The following is a 15,205-nucleotide window of genomic DNA, read 5'->3' on the forward strand; positions in this document are numbered from 1 at the left end:
GATTGACCACATACTTATTCAATAAGTATTTTTTCCATAGCTAACCCTGGAAGCAAACAAGTGACTATAGATATCTTCTCAGGATTTCTAAATATTCTCCACTCTGAAGCAGGTTTTTGAAGATGGACCAAGAGACCACAGTTACACTCCTAATGCTTGCTGCAAAGAGTCTGCTGAATAATGAGCCTGTAGCTATCCATGCCCTGGACGAAATCCCAAGAGACCTCTTTGTTCCATTGTTCAACGCTGCCTTCTTGGGTGGGCATAAGACGATGCTAACGGCAATGGTGAGGGTTTGGCCTTTTTGCTGTCTCCACATTGGGTCATTGAACACACAGGAGTCATACTATGACATCATGGAAGCCATGATTGATGGTCTGCAGATGCTCCCTGCCCAGAACTCTTCCTCTTGGTAAGGCTATGAGCAGTAGAGACACAGGGAGTCAGCAGGAGTGTATGCTGTAGCCTGGGGCAGGGGAATACTAAACCGTCTCCCAACAGTAGCCAATGGTGAATACTGCAGTCTTTGCAGAGCTGTCGGTCAGCACTTGGGGTCACCTTCGGGACTCTATTGCCTTATAGAGTTGATTATAGAATAGAAGTGCTTGAGGATACTATGAATGGATTTGAGTGTGATTACACACAAGCGGAATATGGGCATTGAGACAGGGAAAGCCTGGAGGTGAAGGAGGTGGTGGGGAAAGGATGAAAGATGCTGCATTTGTGTGGAAAGAACTTCTTGGTGAATGGCAGTGAAGCGCAAACCAGGGTTAAAGTGCACTGTCCCTGCTTCTCATCATTGATCTTGCTGGGTTATATTAAAATCAGCTATCTCTCATGTGTTCTGTCTCTTCCTTTCCTTACAGGGGGCCCAGACTGAGGATCCTAGATTTAAGGCATGACCCGGACTGTAAGACAATATGCTCTGAGATTCGGACCACATTCCCTTTCTGTTTTAAGTCATGCAAATACTCTCAGCGCTCTATCCTTAAGATAGAAGAAGCTCAGCATAGTGTCAGGCGCCTCGGGATTGGTAATTCTGGGTCTGCGCCTCAGTCAGCTCAGGAACCCATGGAATTACTAGTGGATATTTCCCTCAATGGTACCTTGAGAACAGAGCAATTCCTCTCTTTCCTTTGTAGTAAAATTCAGCAGGACTTTGGGTCCTTGCACATCTGCTGCAGAGATTTGCAAATCGATAGAATGTCTGCCCACAAAAGTATCCTGCAGTTTCTTGATCTGGGGTGCATTGATCACCTGGAAATGGATCAGGCTGATCTGAGTGAAGTCCTCACCCTTTTGCCTCGGGTGATCCACCTGAACAGCCTTACTCTGTGTAACATCCCCTTTAAATCTTCTACGAGAAGGAAATTCAGATCTTTTCTCCTCTCCCTTGGGCGGCTGGACAACCTCCAGGAGCTCAGCTTGCCTCTCGTCTGCCTCACCAATGAACTGCACAAACTGCTCAGGTGAGGGGGTGGGGAGGAACCTGTGTTCCTTGAACACCTCATTGTTAAGACAGAAGAGACCATGCTTGGATCTTCCTAAGCTCCTTGTATCCCATTTCTCTTTTTACCTCAGTGTAGACACTGCTGGGAGTTTGAACCTAGCCAGGGGAGAGAGGGGTACCTTATGGTGAGCAGCAGATGAGGTTAGAAAAGGAAGCTGTGCTCATATATTCATTCATTCATTCAGTGGCCCTGGGCAGACACTATAATAAGTGTGTAAATATACTGGTGAAAAAGACTCAGTCCTTCTCCTATTGGAGTTTACAGCTCTCTGGAGAGGAAGGGGAGGCATTCAGATGGAGAAACATTAAGCTATAGGACTAATGCACATGCCCATGAATGGGCCCCAATAGTTAACACTGCCAGATAATTTTGCTCCTGTATTTCCCCCAAGCCTTAGACCCTGAATGGAGAACTTGTCATCTGGGAACTAGTCAAAGGAAACCCTCAGTTGGCTGCTTTCCCAGACCCATCCTCGCCAAATAAGTGAATCAGATGCAACACTGATTATGTCGTATATACTAAGTGCATGCACTTTCTTCACTTAATCTTTCCCGCAGTTCTTTATAATAATTACTACTGTGCACGTTTTCAAGATTAAATCCCTGTACCTCAGAGTTGTAAAGTCACTTTCTCAAGGTCACAAATGTATAAAGTCTGATCCCAAAGTCCACAATGTTAACCACCTGTTGCAAACCGTGAACACAGTACTTTATTCTAGAGCCTTAGGTACCTATAATTTGGGGCTCATTGCCCTCATTCTTCTGAAATAACCTTACTCTTTTCTCTCTATAGAGTTGTGCCACGTCAGTTGAATACACTGTATCTACCTTTCTGTAGCCTTTCTAACAGAGACATCACTGTCCTGTCCGAGAGCTCTCAGGCCACCCACCTAAAGGAACTGAGTCTCAGTAACAACGAGATCTTCTCAGAAGGATATGAGCCCTTCCAGGCTCTGCTGGAGAAGGTCTCAAGCACCCTGCAACATCTGGAGATAAACAATTGTATGATAACTGATTCTACTCTCTCTGCCATCCTCCCAGCCCTGAGCCACTGTACCCACCTCCGTGTCCTTAGCTTTGGCTTCAATCCCAATACAATGCCTGTGCTCAAGAGTCTTCTGCAACACTTGACATCCTTGATGAAGCTGAAGTATGTGATTTATCCTGTCCCTCTCCATTGCTACGAGCAAGGGAATTTTCATGACAGTTTGGACCAACAAAAACTTGCTGAAGTTCAGGCTCAGTTGCAGGCGATGCTGCACGGGGCACAGCGGGATGACATGAATTGGGCCACTTGTTCATAGTGATTTCCACAGTACAAGGAGGTGTTTCAACACTGATGTGTGGCCATGAAAGCGTTCACTTTTTTCTTTTTTTTTTTTTTTGCCTGAAACCCAAGTTTGTAGAGACACATACGTAATGTTCTAATGTTCTAGGAAACTGGGGTTACGAACACTGGATAGGTAAACTGATCTCTATAAAAGAGGAAATTTTAAAAGGAAATAGAGGAATTTGAAAGGTCCTCTGGATCTCTTGCCCACTGCCCTCTACATCTTCTGGTTACTAACCACAGTGTTGAGTATGTGACGTAAGCTGACCCAGTCATGGTACATCAATTCCTTATCCACACTGATTGGTTCACTTATCCATTTATGGGCACTTGACACAAGTCAGATCAATTGAAACTCTTCCGAGAGGTGGTAGTTGTTGAATAATTTTACCCTCTAGGGACCTGCAAACTTCTTGTGTTTCTGATCACCTCAGGTGGCTTATGAGAAACCACATGCAACTAAAAGGAAACAAACAAACTATGCCCACTACCTACTGGTATCTACATCAGCATATTGCTGCCTGATTTCCCAGGTCTCAGACCCCTGGCTCAGTTATTCCTTATTCCACACACATTCACCAAGTATCTGTTATGATTTAGGTACTTTTCCATGTGCTAAGAAAGATAAAGTCCCTGATCTCCCTCAGAGTGTAGACATTCCTATGATTTATCAGTTTCTCTACTCTTTCTTAGAGGACTTGGGAAATTATTTATTCCCCCATATCACAGTATTTTTTTTCACTTTTTACCCTTACATAGTCTGCTCAAGTGATATTGGCCTTTTTATGCTGTTGGGTAGATGCTCAGGCCTCAGATCATGGCTTATATGTTACCTCCTCAGATAGGTTTTCTCTTGCTTCCCCATTTAAGTAGATTTATTCTTCAGCTGCTTTTTCTTAAGGTATCATGTATATTTCCTTCATGGTACACATTGTTGCATGTGTATTTGCTCCCTCAGCTCTTCCACTAAAGTTGCACTGCTCAGTATGGTGCACACTAACCATAAGTGGCTTCTGAATTCTAGAAATCTGGCTACTCTCAAATGTGATGTACCCTAGGTGTTGAATGCACACTGTGTATCCAAGAGTTAGCAAGAAACTAAGGATGCAGAATAACTAACTGCTAATTTACGTGTATTGTTTACATGTTGAAATGATAACATACTGCATATCAAAGACAGTAAAGATAAAATAATGTAAATTAAATTCTTTATATCCTTACGTGTTAAAATGATAGCATTTTATTTTAAAGACTTAGTAAGAAAAATGTTATAATAATTACCTGTGTATAGGTTTACACGTCAACGTGATAAAACATTGCATTCCAAAGACTAATTGAGAGAAAATAAAGTTAATTAATAGGTTGTTCCTACTGTTTATATGTTGAAATTGTAACAGAAAATGTCAACGATCTGATAACGGAAAAGAATGGAAAAATAATTAGTATTTTGTGTATAGTGTTTCCTGGTTGAAATGAAAACAGATTGCAGTTTAAAGACTTAGTAAGAAACAAGAATGTAAAAGTAATGAATGATGTTTACATTGTTTCCTTGTTGAAATGATAACACACATTTTAAAGACTCAGTAAAAAATTTTTTACAATTTTTTCTTATTGCTTACATGTTGAAGTGATAAACTGCATTTCAGAAACAAAATAATGTAAAACTTAATTAATAATAAAAATAGTTAATAACTTGTTCTTACCTCCATTTTGCTAGTGCATTTCTGACTTAGAGACACGAACATGTTAAATGAATTGTATATGTTGTTGCTTTGTTGAAATGATAACACTTGGCATTTCAAAGACATGATAAAATAAGAATGCAACAAGGCCACCAATACCCTGACACCAAAGCCAGACAAAGACACTACAGAAAAAGGAAATGAGAGGGCAATATCTTTGATGAATGCAAATGAAAAGGTCCTGGAGAAAATATTAGCAAAACAAATCCAACAATATATCAAAAGGACCATACACCATAAATCACTTAGGATTTATTCCAGGGTCACAAGGATGATTCAACATTTGCAAATCAATCAGTGTGAGGCACCACATCAACAAAATGAAAGATAAAAATCACATGATTATCTCAATAGACGCAGAAAAATCTTTTGACACAATTGAACATCCATTCATGACAACAACTCTCAACAAAGTGTGTATAGAGGGAACATGTCTCAACATGATAAGGGCATTTGCGACAAACCCACAGCCAACACCATAGTGAATGGCGAAAAGCTGAAAGACTTTCCACTAAATTCAGGAACAAGGTAAGGATGCCCACTGTCACCACTTACATTTAACATAGTATTGGAAGTTCTAACCACAGCAATCAGACAGAAAAAGAAATAAAAGTTACCCCCACTGGAAGGGAAAAGGTAAAACCATTACTCTTTGCGGAAGACATGATACTTTGTATAGAAAGTTCTAAAGCCTCCACCCAAAAACTATTAGAATTAATGAATGAATTCAGCAAACTTTTAGATTCCAAGATTAACATACAGAAATCCGTTGAATTTCTATAAACTAATAATGAAGTATCACAAAAAGAAAGTGTTTTTTTAAAACTCCATTTAAAATCACATTGAAAAGAATAATACACCTAGGAGTAAACCTAACCAGGGAGGTGAAAGCCCTATCTGAAAACTATGAAACACTGATGCAGGAAACTGAAGATGAACAAAGAAATGGAAAGATATCCCATGCTGTTGGATTGGAAGAATTAATATTGTTAAAATGTCCATACTTCCCAGAGTAATCTACAGATTCAATGCAATCTCTATCATATACCTATGCTATTTTTCACAGAACTAGAACCAAGAATCCAAAAATTCATATGGAACCACAAAAGACCCCAAATTGCCAAAGCAATCTTGAGGAAAAAAAGGAATGAAGTTGGAGGTATATCCCTCCCAGACTTCGGACTATGCAACAAAGCTAATCAAAACAGCATGGGCCTGGCACAAAAACAGACACATCAGTCAATGGAATAGAATAGACAGTCAAGAAATAAACCCATGCACGCATGGTAAATTAATCTACAGAAAAGGAGGCAAGAATATACAATGGAGAAAAGGCAGTTTCCTCAATCAGTGGTGTTGGGAAAACTGGTCATCTACATGTAAAACAAAGATTAGAAAATTCCCTCACACCATATACAAAAATAAAATGGTTTAAAGACCTAAATGCAAGACCTCAAAACATAAAAGTCCTAGAAGAGAACATAAGCAGAACACTCTTTGACAAAAGTCACACCAATATTCCTTTGGATAAATCTCCTAAAGCGAAAGGAATAAAAACAAAAATAATCTAACGAGACCTCATTAAACTTAAAAGCTTTTGCACAGGAAAGGAAACCATCAAGAAAAATGAAAATAAAACCTAAGTATTGGGATAAAATATTTGCAAATGATGTGACTGACAAGGGGTTAATATGCAAAATATATAAACAGCTCATAGAACTCAATATCAAAACAACAAACACCCCAATGATAAATGGGCAGAAGACCTGAATAGACATTTTTCCAAAGAAGTTGTACACACGGCCAACAGGCACATGAAAAGATGCTCAGCATCGCTAATATTTAGAGAAATGCAAATCACAACAACAATCACATATCATCTCGCACCTGTCAGAATGGGTATCATCAAAAAGTCTACAAATAACAAATATTGGAGAGGATGTGGAGAAAAGGGAATCCTTGTATGCTGTTGGTGGGAATGTAAATTGGTGCAGCCACTATGGAAAACAATATGGAGCTCCCTCAAAAACTAAAAATAAAACTACCATATGATCCAGCAATTCCACTCCTGGATACATATACAGAAAAATAACAAAAGCATTGATTTGAAAAGATACACGCACCCCAAGGTTCATAGCAGCACTATTTACAATAACAAAGATATGGAAGCAACCCAAGTGGCCATCAACAGACGAACTGATAGAAAAATGTGGCATATATACACACACAATGGAATATTACTCAGCCATAAAAAGAATGAAATTCTGCTATTTGCTGCAACATGGATGGACCTAGACAATAATATGCTTAGTGAAATATCAGATATAGAAAGACAAATACTGTATGATACCACTTATATGTGGAATCTAAAAAATAATACAAATGAGCGCATATGCACGATGGAAACAGACTCACAGATACAGAAAACAAATTTTTGGTTACCAAAAGGGAGAGGGAAGGTAGGAGGGACAAATCAGGGGCATGGGATTAAGAGATACAACTACTATGTATAAAATGGGAAAGCAGCAATGATGTACTGTATAGTACAGGGAATTATAGGCATTATCTGATAATAACTTGTAGTGGAGTATGATCTGTAAAAATGCTGGATCACTCTGCTGTACACCTAAACTAATATAATATTGTAAATCAACTATATTTCAATTAAAAGAAGAGAAAGGATGCAAAATTATTTAATAATCTGTTCATATTGCTTACATATCGAGAAAATGCACTGCATTTCAAAGACTTACCAAAAAAAAAGAAAACTAAAATTAATTAACCATGGTGGTTAGCACCATGCTTACATAAAACATCTTTAGTTATGCCAGTCTGCTTTAAGATGATAACAGCTTAACTTTGATCATATGCAAAATCTGTATACTTTTACCTCTTCCCACCTCATTACATGTTATTGATGTCCCAGTTTATATCTTTTATATTGTGAGCACTAATGAATTACTGCAACTGTATTTATTATTAATACTTTGGTCTTTCCATTTTTATACTAAAGTTAAAAGTGTTTTACCCACCACCATTACAATGTTGGAGTGTTTGAATTTGACTATATGCTTACTTTTACATATGAGTTATATGCTTTCATAGGTTTTCATGTTGTTAATTTTTTGTTTCCACTCAAAGAACTCCCTTTAGCATTTTTTGTAAGGCAGGTCGAGTGGTGAATAACTCCCTCAGCTTTTGTTTGTCTGGGAATGTCATCATCTATCTTTCATTTCTGGAGGACGGCTTTTCTGAATAGAGTATTCTTGGTTGTTGGTTGTTTTCTTTCAGCACTTTGAATATATCATCCCACTCTCTCCTGGACTGCAAGGTTTCTTTTCAGAAATCTCCTGATAGCCTTATGCTGTTCCCTTGTATATGACAAGTGGCATTTCTCTCACAGACTTAACAATTCTTTCCTTGCAAAGGGAACCCTCTTACACTGTTGGTGGGAATTTAATTTGATACAGCCACTATGGAGAAAAGTATGGAGGTTCCTTAAAAAACTAAAAATAGAACTACCATATGACCCAGCAACCCCACACCTGGGCATATACACTGAGAAAACCATAATTCAAAAAAATACATGCACCCCAATGTTCATTGCATAGCCAGGACATGGAAGCAACCTAAATATCCATCAACAGAGGAATGGATAAAGAAGGTGTGGTACACATATACAATGGAACATTACTCAGACATAAAAAGGAAGGAAACTGTGCCATTTGCACAGACGTGGATGGACCTAGAGACTGTCATACAGAGTGAAGTAATTCAGAAAGAGAAAAATATCATATCATATACCTTATATGTGGAATCCAGAAAAATGATACAGATGAACTTATTTGCAAAGCAGAATTAGAGACACGGATGTAGATGACAGACATATGGATACCAGGGCGGGAAGGGGGGGTGGGTTGAATTGGGAGATTGGGGTTGACATATATACACTACTATATATAAAATAGATAACGAATGTGAACCTACTGTATAGCGCAGGGAACTCTAATCAATGCTCTGTGGTGAACCAAACGGGAAGGACATCCACAAGAGAGGATATATATATATATATATATATATATATATATATATATATATATATATATATATATATATATATATATGTATGTATGTATATAGCTGATTCACTTTGCTGTAGAGCAGAAACTAACACCACATTGTAAAGCAAGTATACTCCAATAAAATTAATTTTTAATAGAGTTGACAAAAATTCTAGATTGTTGTAAGTATTCAAAATAAATAAGTAAAATATAAAGAGAGTTAAGAGAAGAAAAACAATTATTTCCTTGTCTTTGACTTTTGATATTTTTATTATAATGTGTCCTCATATAACCTCCTATGAGTTGATACTGTTCGAGGACTTTTGAGTTTCGTGAACTTAGGGGTCCATGTTGCTCCCACAATTTGGGTGGTTTTCAGCCATTATTTCTATAAATATAATCCCCGCCCCCCGCCTCTCTCTCTCTCACTCTCTCTCTCTCTCTCTCTCTCTCTCTCACTCTCTCTCTTTCTCTCTCTCTCTCTCTCTTTCTCTCTATCTCTCTCCACTCCTCCTCCTCCAGGGTCTCCCATCATCCGTATATGAGTCCATTTAACGGTGTTTTAAAAATCCCATAGATTTCCCCCACTCGTTTTCATTCTTTTTTCTTCTCCTCTGATTAGGTAAATTCAAATTACTTCTTTTTGAGTTCATAAATTCTTTCTTCTGCTTGATGAAGTCTGTTGTTATAGCTCTCTATTATATTTCTTTTTCTTTTTTTTTATTAGTTTCTGCTTTATAACAAAGTGAATCAGTCATACATATACATCTGTTCCCATATCCCTTCCCTCATGCATCTCCCTCCCTCCCACCCTCCCCATCCCACCCCTCCAGGCGGTCACAAAGCTTCGAGCTGATCTCCCTGTGCTCTGCGGCTGCTTCCCACTATCTATCTAAGGTAGATAGTGCTTCCCACTATCTACCTTACGTTTGGTAGTGTGTATATGTCCATGCCTCTCTTTCGCTTTGTCACAGCTTACCCTTCCCCCTCCCCATATCCTCAAGTCCATTCTCAAGTAGGTCTGTGTCTTTATTCCCGTTTTGCCCCTAGGTCCTTCATGACTTTTTTTTTTTTTTTAAATTCCGTATATATGTGTTAGCATACGGTATTTGTCTTTCTCTTTCTGACTTACTTCACTCTGTATGACAGACTCTAGGTCTATCCACCTCATTACAAATAGCTCAGTTTCGTTTCTTTTTATGGCTGAGTAATATTCCATTGTATATATGTGCCACATCTTCTTTATCCATTCATCCGATGATGGACACTTAGGTTGTTTCCAGCTCCGGGCTATTGTGAATAGAGCTGCAATGAACATTTTGGTACATGTCTCTTTTGGAATTATGGTTTTCTCAGGGTATATGCTTAGTAGTGGGATTGCTGGGTCATATGGTAGTTCTATTTTTAGTTTTTTAAGGAACTTCCATACTGTTCTCCATAGTGGCTGTACCAATTCACATTCCCACCAGCAGTGCAAGAGTGTTCCCTTTTTTCCACACCCTCTCCAGCATTTATTGTTTCTAGATTTCTTGATGATGGCCATTCTGACTGGTGTGAGATGATATCTCATTGTAGTTTTGATTTGCATTTCTCTAATGATTAATGATGTTGAGCATTCTTTCATGTGTTTGTTGGCAGTCTGTATATCTTCTTTGGAGAAATGCCTATTTAAGTCTTCTGCCCATTTTTGGATTGGGTTGTTTGTTTTTTTGCTATTGAGCTGCATGAGCTGTTTATAAATTTTGGAGATTAATCCTTTGTCAGTTGCTTCATTTGCAAATATTTTCTCCCATTCTGAGGGTTGTCTTTTGGTCTTGTTTATGGTTTCCTTTGCTGTGCAAAAGCTTTGAAGTTTCATTAGGTCCCATTTGTTTATCTTTGTTTTTATTTCCATTTCTCTAGGAGGTGGGTCCAAAAGGATCTTGCTGTGGTTTATGTCATAGAGTGTTCTACCTATGTTTTCCTCTAAGAGTTTGATAGTTTCTGGCCTTACATTTAAGTCTTTAATCCATTTTGAGCTTATTTTTGTGTATGGTGCTAGGGAATGATCTAATCTCAAACTTTTACATGTCCCTGTCCAGTTTTCCCAGCACCACTTATTGAAGAGGCTGTCCTTTCTCCACTGTACATTCCTGCCTCCTTTATCAAAGATAAGTTGGCCATATGTGCGTGGGTTTATCTCTGGGCTTTCTATCCTGATCCACTGATCTATCTTTCTGTTTTTATGCCAGTACCACACTGTCTTGATTACTGTAGCTTTGTAGTATAGTCTGAAGTCAGGGAGCCTGATTCCTCCAGCTCCGTTTTTCGTTCTCAAGATTGCTTTGGCTATTCGGGGTCTTTTGTTTTTCCAAACAAATTTTGAAATTTTTTGTTCTAGTTCTGTGAAAAATGCCAGTGGTAGTTTGATAGGGATTGCATTGAATCTGTAGATTGCTTTGGGTAGTAGAGTCATTTTCACAATATTGATTCTTCCAATCCAGGAGCATGGTATATCTCTCCATCTATTTGTATCATCTTTAATTTCTTTCATCAGTGTCTTATAATTTTCTGCATACAGGTCTTTTGTCTCCTTAGGTAGGTTTATTCCTAGATATTTTATTCTTTTTGTTGCAATGGTAAATGGGAGTGTTTTCTTGATTTCATTTTCAGATTTTTCATCATTAGTGTACAGGAATGCCAGAGATTTCTGTACATTAATTTTGTATCCTGCTACTTTACCAAATTCATTGACTAGTTCTAGTAGTTTTTCGGTAGCAACTTTAGGATTCTCTATGTATAGTATCATGTCATCTGCAAACAGTGACAGCTTTACTTCTTCTTTTCCAATATGGATTCCTTTTATTTCCTTTTCTTCTCTGATTGCTGTGGCTAAAACTTCCAAAACTATGTTGAATAAGAGTGGTGAGAGTGGGCAGCCTTGTCTTGTTCCTGATCTTAGTGGAAATGGTTTCAGTTTTTCACCATTGAGGACAATGTTGGCTGTGGGTTTGTCATATATGGCCTTTATGATGTTGAGGAAAGTTCCCTCTATGCCTACTTTCTGCAGGGTTTTTATCATAAATGGGTGTTGAATTTTGTCGAAAGCTTTCTCTGCATCTATTGAGATGATCATATGGTTTTTCTCCTTCAACTTGTTAATATGGTGTATCACATTGATTGATTTGCGTATATTGAAGAATCCTTGCATTCCTGGAATAAACCCCACTTGATCATGGTGTATGATCCTTTTAATGTGCTGTTGGATTGTGTTTGCTAGTATTTTGTTGAGGATTTTTGCATCTAAGTTCATCAGTGATATTGGCCTGTAGTTTTCTTTCTTTGTGACATCCTTGTCTGGTTTTGGTATCAAGGTGATGGTGGCCTCGTAGAATGAGTTTGGGAGTGTTCCTTCCTCTGATATTGTTTGGAAGAGTTTGAGAAGGATGGGTGTTAGCTCTTCTCTAAATGTTTGATAGAATTTGCCTGTGAAGCCATCTGGTCCTGGGCTTTTGTTTGATGGAAGATTTTTAATCACAGTTTCAATTTCAGTGCTTGTGATTGGTCTATTCATATTTTCTATTTCTTCCTGAGTCAGTCTTGGCAGGTTGTGCATTTCTAAGAATTTGTCCATCTCTTCCAGGCTGTCCATTTTATGGGCATAGAGTTGCTTGTAGTAATCTCTCATGATCTTTTGTATTTCTGCAGTGTCAGTTGTTACTTCTCCCTTTTCATTTCTAATTCTATTGATTTGAGTCTTCTCCCTTCTTTTCTTGATGAGTCTGGCTAATGGTTTATCAATTTTGTTTATCTTCTCAAAGAACCAGCTTTTAGTTTTATTGATCTTTGCTATCGTTTCCTTCATTTCTTTTTCATTTATTTCTGATCTGATTTTTATGATTTCTTTCCTTCTGCTAACTTTGGGGTGTTTTTGTTCTTCTTTCTCTAATTGCTTTAGGTGCAAGGTTAGGTTGTTTATTCGAGATGTTTCCTGTTTCTTAAGGTGGGATTGTATTGCTATAAACTTCCCTCTTAGAACTGCTTTTGCTGCATCCCATAGGTTTTGGGTCGTCGTGTCTCCGTTGTCATTTGTTTCTAGGTATTTTTTAATTTCCTCTTTGATTTCTTCAGTGATCACTTCGTTATTAAGTAGTGTATTGTTTAGCCTCCATGTGTTTGTATTTTTTACAGCTCTTTTCCTGTAATTGATATCTAGTCTCATAGCATTGTGGTCAGAAAAGACACTTGATACAATTTCAATTTTCTTAAATTTACCAAGGCTTGATTTGTGACCCAAGATATGATCTATCCTGGAGAATGTTCCATGAGCACTTGAGAAAAATGTGTATTCTGTTGTTTTTGGATGGAATGTCCTATAAATATCAATTAAGTCCATCTTGTTTAATGTATCATTTAAAGCTTGTGTTTCCTTATTTATTTTCATTTTGGAAGATCTGTCCATTGGTGAAAGTGGGGTGTTAAAGTCCCCTACTATGATTGTGTTACTGTCGATTTCTCCTTTTATGGCTGTTAGTATTTGCCTTATGTATTGAGGTGCTCCTATGTTTGGTGCATAAATATTTACAATTGTTATATCTTCTTCTTGGATCGATCCCTTGATCATTAGGTAGTGTCCTTCTTTGTCTCTTCTAGTAGTCTTTATTTTAAAGTCTATTTTGTCTGATATGAGAATTGCTACTCCAGCTTTCTTTTGGTTTCCATTTGCATGGAATATCTTTTTCCATCCCCTTACTTTCAGTCTGTATGTGTCTCTAGGTCTGAAGTGGGTCTCTTGTAGACAGCATATATATGGGTCTTGTTTTTGTATCCATTCAGCCAATCTGTGTCTTTTGGTGGGAGCATTTAGTCCATTTACATTTAAGGTAATTATTGATATGTATGTTCCTATTCCCATTTTCTTAATTGTTTTGGGTTCGTTATTGTAGGTCTTTTCCTTCTGTTGTGTTTCTTGCCTAGAGAAGTTCCTTTAGCATTTGTTGTAAAGCTGGTTTGGTGGTGCTGAACTCTCTCAGCTTTTGCTTGTCTGTAAACGTTTTAATTTCTCCATCAAATCTGAACGAGATCCTTGCTGGGTAGAGTAATCTTGGTTGCAGGTTTTTCTCCTTCATCACTTTAATTATGTCCTGCCACTCCCTTCTGGCTTGTAGAGTTTCTGCTGATAGATCAGCTGTTATCCTGATGGGGATTCCCTTGTGTGTTATTTGTTGTTTTTGCCTTGCTGCTTTTAATATGATTTCTTTGTGTTTAATTTTTGACAGTTTGATTAATATGTGTCTTGGCGTATTTCTCCTTGGATTTATTCTGTATGGGACTCTCTGTGCTTCCTGGACTTGATTAACTATTTCCTTTCCCATATTAGGGAAGTTTTCAACTATAATCTCTTCAAATATTTTCTCAGTCCCTTTCTTTTTCTCTTCTTCTTCTGGAACCCCTATAATTCGAATGTTGGTGCGTTTAATGTTGTCCCAGAGGTCTCTGAGACTGTCCTCTGTTCTTTTCATTCTTTTTTCTTTATTTTGCTCTGCAGCAGTTATTTCCACTATTTTATCTTCCACCTCACTTATCCGTTCTTCTGCCTCAGTTATTCTGCTATTGATCCCATCTAGAGTATGTTTTATTTCATGTATTGTGTTTTTAATCGATGCTTGATTCATCTTTAGTTCTTCTAGGTCCTTGTTAACTGTTTCTTGCATTTTGTCTATTCTATTTCCAAGATTTTGGATCTGGGAAATAGAATCTTGGATCATCTTTACCATCATTATTCTGAATTCTTTTTCAGGTAGACTGCCTATTACGTCTTCATTTGTTAGGTCTGGTGGGTTTTTATCTTGTTCCTTCTCCTGCTGTGTGTTTTTCTGTCTTCTCATTTTGCTTATGTTACTGTGTTTGGGGTCTCCTTTTTGCAGGCTGCAGGTTCGTAGTTCCCGTTGTTTTTGGTGTCTGTCCCCAGTGGCTAAGGTTGGTTTAGTGGGTTGTGTAGGCTTCCTGGTGGAAGGTACTAGTGCCTGTGTTCTGGTGAATGAGGCTGGATCTTGTCTTTCTGGTGGGCAGGTCCACGTCTGGTGGTGTGTTTTGGGGTGTCTGCGGACTTTTTATGATTTTAGGCCACCTCTCTGCTAATGGGTGGCGTTGTGTTTCTGTCTTGCTAGTTGTTTGGCATAGGGTGTCCAGCACTGTAGGTTGCTGGTCGTTGAGTGAAGCTGGGTGCTGGTGTTGAGATGGAGATCTCTGGAAGATTTTCGCCGTTTGATATTATGTGGAGCTGGGAGGTCTCTTGTGGACCAGTGTCCTGAAGTTGGCTCTTCCACCTCAGAGGCACAGCACTGACTCCTGGCTCCTCAATTTGGGATGATTTGTTGTCTATTCATGTATTCCACAGATTCAGGGTACATCAAGTTGATTGTGGAGCTTTAATCCGCTGCTTCTGAGGCTGCTGGGAGAGGTTTCCCTTTCTCTTCTTTGTTCTCACAGCTCCTGGGTCTCAGCTTTGGATTTGGCCCCGCCTCTGCGTGTAGGTCGCCGGAGGGCGTGTGTTCTTCGCTCAGACAGGACAGGGTTAAAG

The 15,205-nt window shown here is 38.4% G+C and overlaps 1 protein-coding gene across 1 annotated transcript; it reads left to right on the top strand.

The window, feature by feature from the left end:
* Positions 1–122: 122 nt before the first annotated feature.
* Positions 123–2,814, top strand: LOC308609331 (melanoma antigen preferentially expressed in tumors-like; the record flags this gene model as incomplete). The annotated part of the gene is made up of 3 exons (XM_081223022.1): positions 123–412; positions 867–1,469; positions 2,304–2,814. 3 exons carry the CDS (start codon positions 123–125, stop codon positions 2,812–2,814), a joined length of 1,404 nt encoding a protein of 467 aa, XP_081079148.1.
* Between the last annotated feature and the right edge of the window lie 12,391 nt (positions 2,815–15,205).

Source organism: Mesoplodon bidens (genome assembly GCF_964165515.1).
Source record: "Mesoplodon bidens genome assembly, chromosome: X".
In the NCBI taxonomy this organism is placed as follows: Eukaryota; Metazoa; Chordata; class Mammalia; order Artiodactyla; family Ziphiidae; genus Mesoplodon; species Mesoplodon bidens.